Source organism: Colletotrichum graminicola, assembly GCF_000149035.1.
Source record: "Colletotrichum graminicola M1.001 genomic scaffold supercont1.66, whole genome shotgun sequence".
NCBI lineage: Eukaryota > Fungi > Ascomycota > Sordariomycetes > Glomerellales > Glomerellaceae > Colletotrichum > Colletotrichum graminicola.
Window position 1 is genome coordinate 174,559 of NW_007361070.1, and position 13,243 is coordinate 187,801.

The window sequence follows — 13,243 nt, forward strand, 5'->3', positions numbered from 1 at the left end:
ACTGTGTCCCCAACCAGCACCGTAAGCGCCCTTCTCTGCTGGAAATCGGCGTCCAGATGTCTCCCGCCGAATCCAGGGAAGGCCGGGTCCCCGAGTCCGTAGCTCATGCACGGAGAATCGCGCATGATTTTGACTTCCCGGCGGAGGAGGTCCGTCGCGCGACACGCCACTTTCTGAAGCAGCTTAGTAAGTACCTGATTCTTCTTCTCTCCCATTGACTTGGACGCACTAACATGACCCAGACGAGGGGCTCCAGCGGGATGGCACGTCAATGTGTCAGATTCCGTCCTTTGTGACAAACCTTCCCAATGGCTCGGAAAAGGGCGTTTGTATGGCCATAGACCTCGGCGGTACCAACCTAAGGGTGTGTTCTGTCGAGCTGAACGGGGATTCCACATACTCTCTTACTCAGTCCAAGGCGGTGATCCCAAGAGACCTCATGACCGCACCAACCTACAAACATCTCTTCAAGTTCATCGCCTTGCAGATCAAGACGTTTTTGGAAAAGCATCGTCCCTCGGACTTGGAGACATGGGCCCGCGTGCTGAAGGAGGAGAGCATTACCGAAGAAGCGCGAAGGAAGCACTGTAAGAGTCTGGGCTTTACGTTCAGTTTCACCTTTGACCAACACGCCATCGACAAGGGCACTCTGCTCTACTGGACAAAGTCGTTCGACATCCCCGATGCGGTAGGACGCGACCCCTGCGCCATGTTGCAGGAAGCCCTCGACGAGCAGCAGTTGCCTCTGGTGGTCACCGCTCTGGCCAACGACACGGTCGGCACTCTGGCCACCCGAGCCTATACGTCGCCGGGCCGGTCCAGCAACGTTGTCGGCGCCATCTTCGGGACGGGAACCAATGGCGCCTACATGGAGCGCATCTCGCGCATCGCCAAGCTGCATTCCACAAAGGCGTTCCGGGACGCTGGGCCGGGCGAGATGATGGCTCTCAACACGGAGTGGGGCGGCTTCGACAACAAGCTCGAGGTGCTGCCGACGACAAAGTACGATCGCGAGCTGGACCGGGACTCGGTCAACCCCGACGATCAGCACTTTGAGAAGAGGATATCCGGCATGTACCTGGGAGAAATACTCAGACGGATCCTCGTCGACCTGATCCAGACCCGGCCGAGCATTTTCGAACTCGAGGTCTCTGGGGGCTCATTGCTCCACGTGCCCGACAGTATCGACAGCTCGCTCCTATCCATGGTGGTCAAGGACGACACTCCCGAGCTCGAGCACGCACGCGGCGAAATATCAAGAGTGCTGGGAGCCACTCACGTATCGACCAACGACGCGAAAGCCATCAAGATCCTCTCGGAAGCAATTGGTAGGAGATCGGCGAGACTGTCCTCTGTCGCAATTGCCGGGGTCGCCCTCCAGTCCGGGATTTTCGAAGCAAAGACAAAGACGGTCGCACAACCGCTTTCACAGTGCTGGGGTCTGGGTATCAACGTCCTGGAGCCCATCCTGTACGGCGTCCAGACATTTTGGAGGTTCCTGGCAAGCTGGCTCCGGGTCAAGGTCCGCATCACCGTGCCGAAAAAGCAGTCGGCGAGCCCGGCGGGTGGCTCTGGGGATCGATGTATGAGTGAGCCCGAGGGCGAGGTTGAAACCATTGATATTGGCGTCGATGGATCTCTGGTTGAGCACTTTCCCAACTTTGAGAAGCACATTCGAGAGGCTCTTGGAGAGATCCCCGAGATCGGCGACCGTGGAGACAGAATGATCAAGATAGGGATGGCCAGAGACGGCAGCGGCGTTGGGGCTGCGCTGATAGCATGGGCGGCGAGGTCGTAATGGACGGGCTTTGGCCAGGTATTTCCGGGGGGGGGGAATGCTTGAAATTTTAAACCATTAGAGGAATAGAGAGTTGTGCTAGACATGGAGACTAAAGACGCGGTTCGGGCTGCTGCAGGAAACTTCAGATAGACTGCGTATGATGTAGCCAGTTAATATCATCTTGTACTCAACTGAGCAAGTCAGACCGCTTTCGTTTGGCCCAATCCATTGTTCTGTCATGGTGGCGACAAGGACTTTGAAGTCATTCATATCTATGTGGGCAGTCGGCGATTCACATCGACTTGCAGCAGCCTCTGATGGGGCGACATGTTTTGCGCCAGGTTGTTTTAGACAATTAGTAACGACTGACCAATTCAAAGGATCCAAGGCATAGCATGCCATCATTTGAATGAGAAGGAAAAAGAAAACTACAGCCGTGCTTTGTTTGCATTGGCAAATTAGAGTGTAGACGTAACCTAAGGCTACAGGGGGATTATTACATAGCGGTAACTATAAAAGATATATCCTATAGACAGACTATTGAGCTAGTTAATAGGTATTATTATACATATTTAGACAGCAAAGAAAAGACTATAAAACATGTGTTAAGCAAAGATAATCAAGAGGAAAATAAGAGGACAAGGATAGATAACTAGGTGAGGATTACCTCCAAGTGGATAAAGCAATGTTGGACAAAAATTCAAAACAAGAGGTCGTGCCCGGGTTCGAACCGGGGTTGCCGGAAAATAGCGATTTTGATGTGATCAAAATCCGGAGTGATGACCACTACACTACACAACCGCTGTCATTGGTGAAAGCACCACCCACTATCAAAGTTAATAGATGGCGAAGCGAGAAAACACCCCACATGGAGACAATGACTAAGCGTCGATGTGTGCTTGGTCAGCATCGCTGCTAAGGACAATGCACCGCCGCGACTTACATCGTAGGTCTGTTGTCTACGGATACACCTGGTCCTCCTTCTACGTCTATGCGGTTGTCTTGTTGTCGCTGTGGCTGCTGTCTAGTGTAGGCTGGAGCTGCCTACTACCGGTACGTAGGTGGTCTATCTCCTTGTCCTGCGCCCCCCCTGCAGAATCTCCTTGGCCTAAGAGATATGCGCTGTAGCCCCTGGTCTACTGCACTGTCCCCTGCATCTCTACTAGAACAGCAGTACTAGCTACTCCGTAGAGATACCGCACTAGTAGCTTGTCTACCTCGACCTCCTTGGCTTTCTCCGTGACAGGGTCTTCCCTTTTAACAGCTAACTAGTATATAAAAAGCATCTGGTTTGCTTTGATAATAGCCAAGAAAATTGCTGTGTAGTCTGTCGCCTTGACCTAACCGCTGCCCTTGTTGATACCCATAAGAGCACGCGCACTAAGTAAGGCGTTCTTGTAGTCACCCTTCCGGAGTGGGTGGTTAAGAACGCAAGATAGCAGCTTGTTGTCAGCTATCTCCTGTGTGTAGTGCCAGATACAGAGAAACATCTGCTAGACGTCCTTGTATCTTGTATCGGTTGTTTAGTGTGCGTTTGCGGTGAAGGGTTAGGGAACACCTGCTTTTCTTATAAAGTACGCTGCCTGCTGCGGGTATATCTCCTCTTGACTCTCCCGAGTGGCCTCCCCTCGTGTAGTCCTTCTAGAACACCCAGCCCTCCTCTGCCATGACCCTGTTCTGGACGAGCGCGTTACACGGTATATCTGATATTAGCTGCTTATCTCAACGACAGCCCCGTTCACCCCTCCACCCCCTAAGCCCTAGGACAATACACTCGTGACAAGTAACACCCACAGCCCAACTCCCACCAAACTACCTCTCGTTGTCGACCGACCAGAGCTGCTCTCGTGCGTCCCTGAGATTCCACTGCCTATCCCATTTCGACTCAAACATGACCCAAAGCCGTCAAGTTCGCTCTTGGGCAGCTCGCACCAATAGTAGCAGTCGCTGGCGATGTTGACGACCTCGGGGGAGCAGCACTTCGTCATCGCCTCATGCGACCCGTTTCGCCCCACAGGGACAAAGCCAGTACTGACATTGCTTGGTACTCCCCCCATGTCGACGAAGCTTGGTAGGCTGGAAGGACCGGGGCACCTCACGTTCGACGTCATTGTAACCGCGCTGGATCTGAACCTTTGGCGAATCTTTGATGCTGTGGACGGAGGGGGTGATATCTTGGGTGTGAGGAGAGGAAGCGGTAGAAGAGGTGAACGGCGCTGATGGGTGTATGATTAGGTGAAAATCTTCGTCTTGCATATCACCCCAAGACGCCGTAAGCCGGCGTCTCTTTCTACTTTAAGGCTTCAGCGTTGCCCATCTGTCGGTTGAGCCGTTTCTACTCTATAGCCTTGACGTATGTCATGCTTTATGCCTTCTAGTTTGTCGATCCAATCCTTGTCAGCTTCCTGCCCCTTGGCGTATGTCACCCTGCCCTGCAAGGGTAGCGGGGTACAGCGAACCACAGCTGCTGGATTGGGTTGACGCGCGACGCCTTGTTGCGGTACAACATAGGTAGTAGGTGTGTTTACGTTGGTTGGCGGCCGTCGCTCCCAGCCTGCGCTGGGGGCAGAGAACCTGTTGGACCGCTGTCCATCTTATGCTCAGGCCTGTTCTCGTATCCATATACGCGAGCCTTGGCTATGCCTACTTTCGGATCACCAATGTGACAAGCCGCAAATGGACGATGACACGGATAGCCTTATAGCCCTGACTGCGTACAGTGACCCAGAAATTCCCTATATTATCCCTATCAATACATTATACATATTACCAAAGGCAGTTTACTACTGCTTTCTAGCACTCCGAGTGGCCACTGGCGAGAAAGAGGATTCATTCAGTTGTTGGCCCTTCGAACGTTTGACCGTGCAAAAGATCAGATTCATTGTCGCCAAGACTGTACAAGCTTTCTAGGCCTCTGTCATTAGAGAGGGCGGGTCGATATCTTTACATGCGGCACTGATACTGATTACAAGCTCGCAAAGGCAAGGAATGTCCTCAAATCTGCTCATAACAAGCCCGGGAGGGAGAACAGGAAGATGCTCAGGGAGAAGAAAAGCGGATGGAGATCGTGTTCGGGTCGAAAGATGAATCCTTCTCTCGTCTTGTTGTATCGGCTAAAACAATATCACTACTACCTTGTGCTAGAGCTGACTAGAAACACACCTCACAACAAGGTACCTAGTAAAGCGGTAGCACTGTATTTAGACCACAATTATTGGCGTTAAACAGAGTATAAAGATAACAGAGCGCAAATTATATATCGCTCGATTCCGTCAAGACGCCCGAGGACCTTAGTTAACATGTGCAGAGATCAGCTGCCGGCTGGATGAAGATGATGAGACCGAACCTTAGACATAGGGTTAAAAATATCCAGTCTATAGGGATCTATAGATATCTATAAATATAGATTAGTTTTTTTTTAGATCTATAGCTATAGATTAGTTAGAATAGATATCTAAAAAAAACTAGATCTATAGTTATAGATTTAAAAAATCCCTATATCTACTAGATAAGATAAAAATAGATTTTTAGATTAATCTATATAATAAGAATAGATTCTTAGTTATTAAAGATAACTTAGTAAAGTTAAAAAGGCTTTTATTTTCTTAATATCTTTTAGACTTTAAGGAGAAAATATCTCCTTACTATAGTACTTTAATTTTACTTTAGTAGTACTTAAGTACCTTTTAAATACTATTTTTTTTATTAGCTTAGTTATTTTACTCTCTACTAATAATCTTATTATATTTCTTAAAAGCAGTAGTTAACTTTTTTACTTTTTATTAATACTTTATACTTTATATAGTAAGGCGTTTATTAATTCTAGCTATAAAATAGTTAATATAAATAGTTAATATATTATAAAAGTAGTTATATACTAGTTTTTATATTTTTAGCTTTTTAAGCTAAGCCTAAATACTAACTAATAGTATAAAGCTTCTTAATAAGGTTAAGGTTTTTACTTATAATAGTTATATAGTTTATATATATAGCTATTAGGTTAGTTACTATAATAATATTAGTTAAGTTTTTATAAAATATTAAAATACTTACTTTTAAAGACTAAGATAAGGATATCCTCTAAGGCCTCCTATAGAGCTAGAAGAGCTTCTCCCTAGAAGTAGAGGTTAGGGATAATACTACTTATAATATTATAAACTATACGCTAGAAAGTAAGCTTAAAGAGAGCTATTTTTTTAGAAGATATTAATTACTAGAACTAGATTTTTTATAAAGCGTATACTAAAAAGAGAATATTAGAAATATAATAACCTAATATAATAATTAGACTTACTACTAGGTATATAGCGCTTTTAGTAGTTAAGCTATTTTATATACTTCTTAATATAGGAAGCCTTAGGAGTTATAGTAGAAATAATAAATCCTAACTTAATTAAAAGTGTTAGATATTTAGGTAAAAACCTTAAGTTAGAAAATAATAAAAAGAAAAAAAAAATAAAAAAAATAAATAAATAGATATACTAAGTAGTTATTATTATTATTATTATTATTATTATTATTATTATTATTATTATTATTATTACTATAAAAAAAATTAATTATATAGTAAAAAAAAGTAAAGCTAGTAATTTACTAGTTAAGGAAAGTATATACTATATATTTAGGTAGTAGTAAAAATAAAAAGTATATACTAAATAGAAAGTAAAAAAAAAAATAAAGCTAGTAATTTACTTATTATAAAAAGTATATACTAAATAATAAGGTAAATAAGAGAGGTTATATAAGTTCTAGTCTATATACTATAAATATTTTTTTAAAAAGTAAAAAAAAAACTTTTCTTAATATATAATCTTTTTATTTATAAGAATAATCTTATAATAAAAAGAAACTTAGTTTAAAAGAGATAATAATATATAAAAAGAATTTTTCTTAGCTTAAAAAGGGAAAATAAAACCCTATAGTAGCTATTATATTTTTAGCTTCTAGCTAGTAAAATAAGTCCTTTATTTTATAATATAATAATCCCTACCTAATTTATATTAACCTTAATATAAGATACCCTTAAGGATTTAGTGTAAAAGAAAAAAGAAAAGCTTCTACTAATTACTTTAATAACCTTAATACTACTAAAACTTATTAAAGACTTAAGAATATATTAGAGGTCTAGAGAGTTAAAGTAAAAAAAATAGTTATAATAAATACTTAGTTTAGTAAGGAGTTTATAAAGCTTTAGAAAACAGTAGCTTTTAGGAATATATCCTTTACTACTTAGTAAGCCTAAAAAAAAAAGCTTTATTAATAGAATAAGGACTACTAGTAAGCTATAGTCTACTATCTCTTAATTTCTTTTCTTCTTATAAAGATTTAGTATCTATAAAAATAGCTATCCTAATTAGTATAATAGCTAAAGTAGTCTTTAAGAGGATAATAATAATAAGATATATAATAATTTTAGTAATAATAACTAAGAGGATATTAATAAGTAGTATGCTATTAACTTTACTAAGGATAATAGCGTTAAAAAAGATACTATAGATATCTAGATATTAAAGGCTTAAACGCCTACTAAGATTTAGTAATAGTACCTATAAAAATCTAATAATATAAGTTAAGTTAGTTATTATATTAATTATTATATTTCTAATTTTTATTTAGACTGCCTTAGTTACCTCTTTTACTTACTTCTAAGGAATCTAGCTTACTATACTTAAGGTTCTCTAGGTAAAGCTATCCTGCTTTTACTATTTTCTCTTAAAGGTAAAAGTAGCTCTTAATAAAGTAAGAATTCTCCCCTAGGATAAAACACTCCTATTAGTATAAGACTTCTTCTTAATAAAGGAAATTTTTCTATAGCTTATTCTTTCTAAGTTCTAGTACTAAATAGAATTTAATTTAAGTATAATATAATATAAGAAGTTAGTCCTCTTAAAAAAATAAGCTTAGTAAGAATCTTTAATTAAGCTTTTAGATTTTATACTAATTATTTAAGAGGTAAAACCTTTAATCTTAAGTAGCTAAAAGAGCTTTTAGATACTTACTTAGTAATTATTTTTATAGACGCTATTACTAATATAAGGTCTTAGTTTAAAAAATAATTTAAGATATTCTTAAGATATCTACCTAGCTAGATAATTAAGAATAGCTTACTTTACTAGGTCTTACTAAAATATAAAAAAATATTAATTAGCTTTTTTATAAAGATATTAAGATTATAAATTTTCTATTCTAATATTATAAGTCCTAGCTAGTAGTAATAGTAAAGTATATTATAATACCTCTTCTTAAAAACTTCTACCTAGATTCCTAAAAGACCTTTAATTAGGTATATATTAAAAACTTATTTTAGTTTTACTTTCTCTTAAGTAAAAAATAAAAAATAAGTTTTAAGAATTATAAATAAAAACACTAGGACTTTTAAGGTCTATATATTTTTTAAATTATTTAGACTTTAAAGTAAAAATATTTTCTTACTATAGTACTTTAATTTTACTTTAGTAGTATTTTAGTACCTCTTAAATACTATCTTTTTTATTAGCTTAGTTATTTTACTTTTTACTAATAATCTTACTATACTTCTAAGAAGTAGTAGTTAACTTCTTTACTTTTTATTAATACTTTACGCTTTATATAGTATAGTGTTTATTAATTCTAGCTATAAAATAGTTAATATAAATAGTTAATATATTATAAAAGTAGTTATATACTAGTCTTTATATCTTTAGCTTTTTAAGCTAAGCCTAAATACTTACTAATAGTATAAAGCTCCTTAATAAGGTTAAAGTCTTTACTTATAATAGTTATATAGTTTATATATATAGCTATTAGGTTAGTTACTATAATAATATTAGTTAAGTTTTTATAAAATATTAAAATACTTACTTTTAAAGACTAAGATAAAGACATCCTTTAAGGCCTCCTGTAGAGCTAGGAGAGCTTCTCTTTAGAAGAGGAGGTTAAGGATAATACTGCTTATAATATTATAAACTACACGCTAGAAGGTAAGCTTAAGGAGAGCTATTTTCTTAGAAGATATTAATTACTAGAACTAGATCTTCTATAAGGCGTACACTAAAAAAGAATATTAGAAATATAATAACCTAATATAATAATTAGACTTACTACTAAGTATATAGCGCTTTTAGTAGTTAAGCTGTCTTATAAACTTCTTAATATAGGGATACTTAAGAGGTATAGTAAAGAAAATAAATCTAGACTTAGTAGAAAGTATTAGAATTATATTAACCTAATATAATAATTTAATATAAAAATTTTTACTATATTAATATTTATAACTTTTTAAGCCCTTAGGTATAGTTTATAAGCTACTTAATAAGATTTATATCTAGCTTTATAATTATAGCTTACTTTATATAAGTTACTATAAGCTAGGTTACTATAAAATTATTAGATAATAATTTAATATAAGAAAAAATAACGTACTTTAGAATATAAAAACTAAGAGGGCTTTAGTAGTCTTCTAGAGATCTATAATAGCAGTTTCTATAAATTTAATATTAGAGGATATTAATTTAGTAATCTCTTAGACTACACACTAAAAGCTAGCTTATAGTAAAATAAGATTAATACTATTCTATAATTACCTAATTTCTTTAAGGGTATATTCTAAGTAGTGTTAGTAATAAATTTATAATAAAGAAGAATTAACTAACTACCTAGCTTATAGCGCTACTATTTATTTTTTTTTCTACTTTTAGTTAGAAGCGTTTTAGAGGCTTAAGTGTATAAGGTATAGTAGTAATAATAATAATAATAATAATAATAATAGTAATAATAATAATAATAGTAATAATAATAATAATAGTAATAATTAGGCTATTACACCTTATATTATTAAAAGTCTTAAAGATAATATAGATAATATAAATAAAGATATTTAGAAGCTATTATTTAAAAATAAAAAATACTTTTTTTAAAGTAATACCTATTTTAAATTTAAATATTTTTTTTAACTCTTTATCTTAGTTTTTTCCTAAGTAGTACTTTCCTTTTTTATATAACTACACTTACTATTTTTTTTTAGTTTCTTTTTATAAGTACTTTCCTTTTTTAGCTTAACTATACCTTCTAGTTTTATTAATTTTCTTTTTACTTTTCCCTTACTTATATTTATACTTTTTATCTATTTTTTTTATTTATCCTTATTCTCCTCTTAGTAACTATTTTTACTTTTTTCCTAAAGAAGTAAAAAAATAAAAACCTTTCTTTTTTAAACTTTAAAGTTACTTCTTTTTTTTTTTAGCACTAGTAACTATAGAAAAATAATATCTAGATACTCTCTTAGATTTCTTTTTATACTATTATATTATCTTTTTCTAACACTTAGGGTAAGTTCTTTAATCTAGAATATAATAATCTTTACCTAATTTATATTAACCCTTATATAGGACGCCCTTAAGGATTTAGTATAAAAAAGAAAAAAAAGGCTCTAGCTAATTACTCTAATAACCCTAACACTACTAAGGCTTAATACAGACTTAAGAATATATCTAAAGCCTAGAGAGTTAAGGAAAAAAGAAAAATTATAATAAACACCTAGTTTAGTAAGAAGTTTATAAAGCTTTAGAAAACAGTAGCTTTTAGGAATATATCCCTTACTACTTAGTAAGCCTAAAAAAAAAAGCTTTATTAATAGAATAAGGACTACTAGTAAGCTATAGTCTATTATCTCTTAATTTTTTTTCTTTTTATAAAGATTTAGTATTTATAAGAATAGCTATCTTAACTAGTATAATAGCTAAAGTAGTCTTTAAGAGGATAATAATAATAAGATATATAATAATCTTAGTAATAATAACTAAGTAGATATTAATAAGTAGTATACTATTAACTTTACTAAGGATAATAGTATTAAAAAAAATACTATAGATATCTAGATATTAAAGGCTTAAATACCTACTAAGATTTAGTAATAGTACCTATAGAAATCTATTAGAAGTAAGAATATCTCTAAGTATTCTTATACTTCTTTATCTTATATTTCCTTTATTATAGAGGTTATATATATATAAGATATATATATTTATAATCTACTTACTTAGTAGATTAATATATATATTAATTACGTAAGCATGTCTAATTACGTAATTAACTAAAGATTAGAGAAGGTACTAGAATGTCTAAGATCTCTCTAGATCCTACCTTCTACCTCTGTTATTCCTATAAGGTTATTATTTTAAGTTAGGGTTATTTACTTAAGGTTATTATATTACACAAGTAAGGGTTAATTTATAAGCAGCTTACGTAAGTATAGTATATTCTAGTAAGCTATATAGGTCTATATAAGGGCTAGAATTCTTCCTATTTCTAGTTTCCTTTCCTTCTCTCTAAAAGCAAGCAAATAGTTAATAATCTAACTACTATACTCTCTTTTAACTATATATCCTTATATCCTAGGTATAAGTATTTATATCTCCCTTTTATCCTATATTCTTACTTCTATAGGATATATCTTTATATAAGAGATATACTCTCTTATATTCTCCTAAGCTAGAATTCTCTATATAAGAGACTAGCTTACCTGTTATGCTAACAGGTTATAAGCCCAGGTAATATACCTAGGGTATCTTTATTACTATAAGAGTTATATATACTCTTAAGTAGCCTATTTATTTATCTATTTATAAAAGTAAATTCCTTATACTATTTTTTCTTTATAAGAATATTAAGGCAGAAAAAGTAAGCCCTTAGTATCTCTTATAACTAAAAGAAGTATTAAATATCCACTATAGATAAAGGCAGTATAAGTCCTACTATAAGCAGCATAAGGTCCTTTATCTAAGAGGTAGCATAAGTCTTAATAGCAGCTATAAAATCCTCTAGCCGCCTATATATCTTATATATATAAAGATATATATTTATAAAAAGGCAGAAAAAGTAAGACCTCTATAGGTTATAAGAATACCTATTTAAATCTAGTAAAATACTAGAAAAATAGCAGATATTATTAAGGATACTACAGGCTATTTATTACCTCTAGAACAACGTCTCTAGGGTATAAAGAATTAGAATTCCTAGATTACTTCTATTTATCTCTTTTTTAAGCTATTAAAGCTTAATACTTATTTTAAAGAAGAGATAAGATATAAGGATATCTCTAAAGAACAAAAAACACAAGCCTTATTAATTATAATGCAGAATCTTTAAAAAGATCCCTTATCTTTAGTATTTAATTTAAAGGATCCTAAGGATACTTTAAATATACTAAAATCATCCTATAAGGAAACAGGCCCTATTCTAAGGTAATAATTATACTTAGAATTTCACGCTATTAAATTAGAGAATTATAATACTTTAAACAAGTTTATTAGCTCTTTTAAAGGTTATATCTCTAAATTAAATAACGTAGGGGCTAAAATAGAAGATATAGACTAAAAAACAGTCTTTATAGCTGCTTTAAGTAGTTATTTTCCTATTTAGGCAGAAAGACAGAGAAGTGCTTTAAGAACTAAAAAGCCTCTTTCTCTAGAAGCCCTTATTAACAATATATTAGACAAAAACCAGCGTAAAAACGATACGCCTATATCTAATAATTATAGTAAAAATCCTTTTAATAATAAAGATAATTCTACTAAAGATTATAAGAATCCCTTTAATAAGGATAAGAAACCTTATAAGTAAGGAAATAAAGGGTATAAAAGACCTAAAGAAAAGGTTAACAACCTAGATTTAAACCTACAGCCTTTTAAAGGCAAAGAAAAAGCAACTTTAACTATAAACTATTAAGCCAACTAGCCTCTAGAAGAGGATAACTAAAAAGGCAAATATTACACTTATAAGGCCTATTATAACTATTTAAATTAAAGAAACAAATAGTTATATAATACAGGTTTAACAGTCTATATATTAAATAATAAGGACTTTTACCTAGACCTATTAACTAAGGAAAATATTCCTATAGTTAATACAGAAGTAGGACCTATTAAACCTAAAGGAATAGGAACTGTTTTACTTCCTATTTACTTTAAAAGGGAAATTAACTATATAAGGTTAAAAAATACCTTATATATACTAGAATTTCCTATATCTATATTTTTAGGCCTTCTACACTATAAAGGAGGTAGATTCCTTATTAACTAAAATCTTTATAATAGTAATAAAGAACCTTTTGCTAATATTAATATAGCAAGAAGAGGTTTCTATTTAAATATAACTTATCCTCCTAAAAATAATCTTCTATATAATATAGATATAGAAGAAGAAAAAGGCCCTTCTTTATCTCTAGAAAATACTAAAAATAATATATCTTCTAATATAGAAAATAATACCTCTAAAGAAGAGGTATTTACTATAACAGAAGAATAGCATCAAAAGTTAGGCTATCCTTCTTATCCTTACTTAGTTAAAACAGCTAAGTTAACTAAGGGAATTCCTTTAGAAAAATTAAAAGAAGAGGATTTATACTATCCTTACTATATAAGCTCTAAGTTAACTAGGCAACAGCCTAAAATTAACTATAATAAAGCTACTTTTCCCTTAGAAAAA

At 34.0% G+C, this 13,243-nt stretch overlaps 2 protein-coding genes and 1 non-coding gene across 3 annotated transcripts; 2 read left to right on the forward strand and 1 right to left on the reverse strand.

Moving 5' to 3' along the window:
• Nucleotides 1-56: 56 nt before the first annotated feature.
• GLRG_10763 (hexokinase) lies at nucleotides 57-1,798 on the forward strand (the record flags this gene model as incomplete). Its single annotated transcript, XM_008101448.1, has 2 exons — nucleotides 57-186; nucleotides 243-1,798. 2 exons carry the CDS (start codon nucleotides 57-59, stop codon nucleotides 1,796-1,798), a joined length of 1,686 nt encoding a protein of 561 aa, XP_008099639.1.
• Nucleotides 1,799-2,490: 692 nt separating this feature from the next.
• On the reverse strand, nucleotides 2,491-2,581 carry GLRG_13271. The gene has a single exon. It is a non-coding gene; the product is annotated as a tRNA-Gln (tRNA).
• A 1,254-nt stretch (nucleotides 2,582-3,835) lies between these two features.
• Nucleotides 3,836-4,056, forward strand: GLRG_10764 (uncharacterized protein; the record flags this gene model as incomplete). Its single annotated transcript, XM_008101449.1, has 2 exons — nucleotides 3,836-3,959; nucleotides 4,016-4,056. 2 exons carry the CDS (start codon nucleotides 3,836-3,838, stop codon nucleotides 4,054-4,056), a joined length of 165 nt encoding a protein of 54 aa, XP_008099640.1.
• Between the last annotated feature and the right edge of the window lie 9,187 nt (nucleotides 4,057-13,243).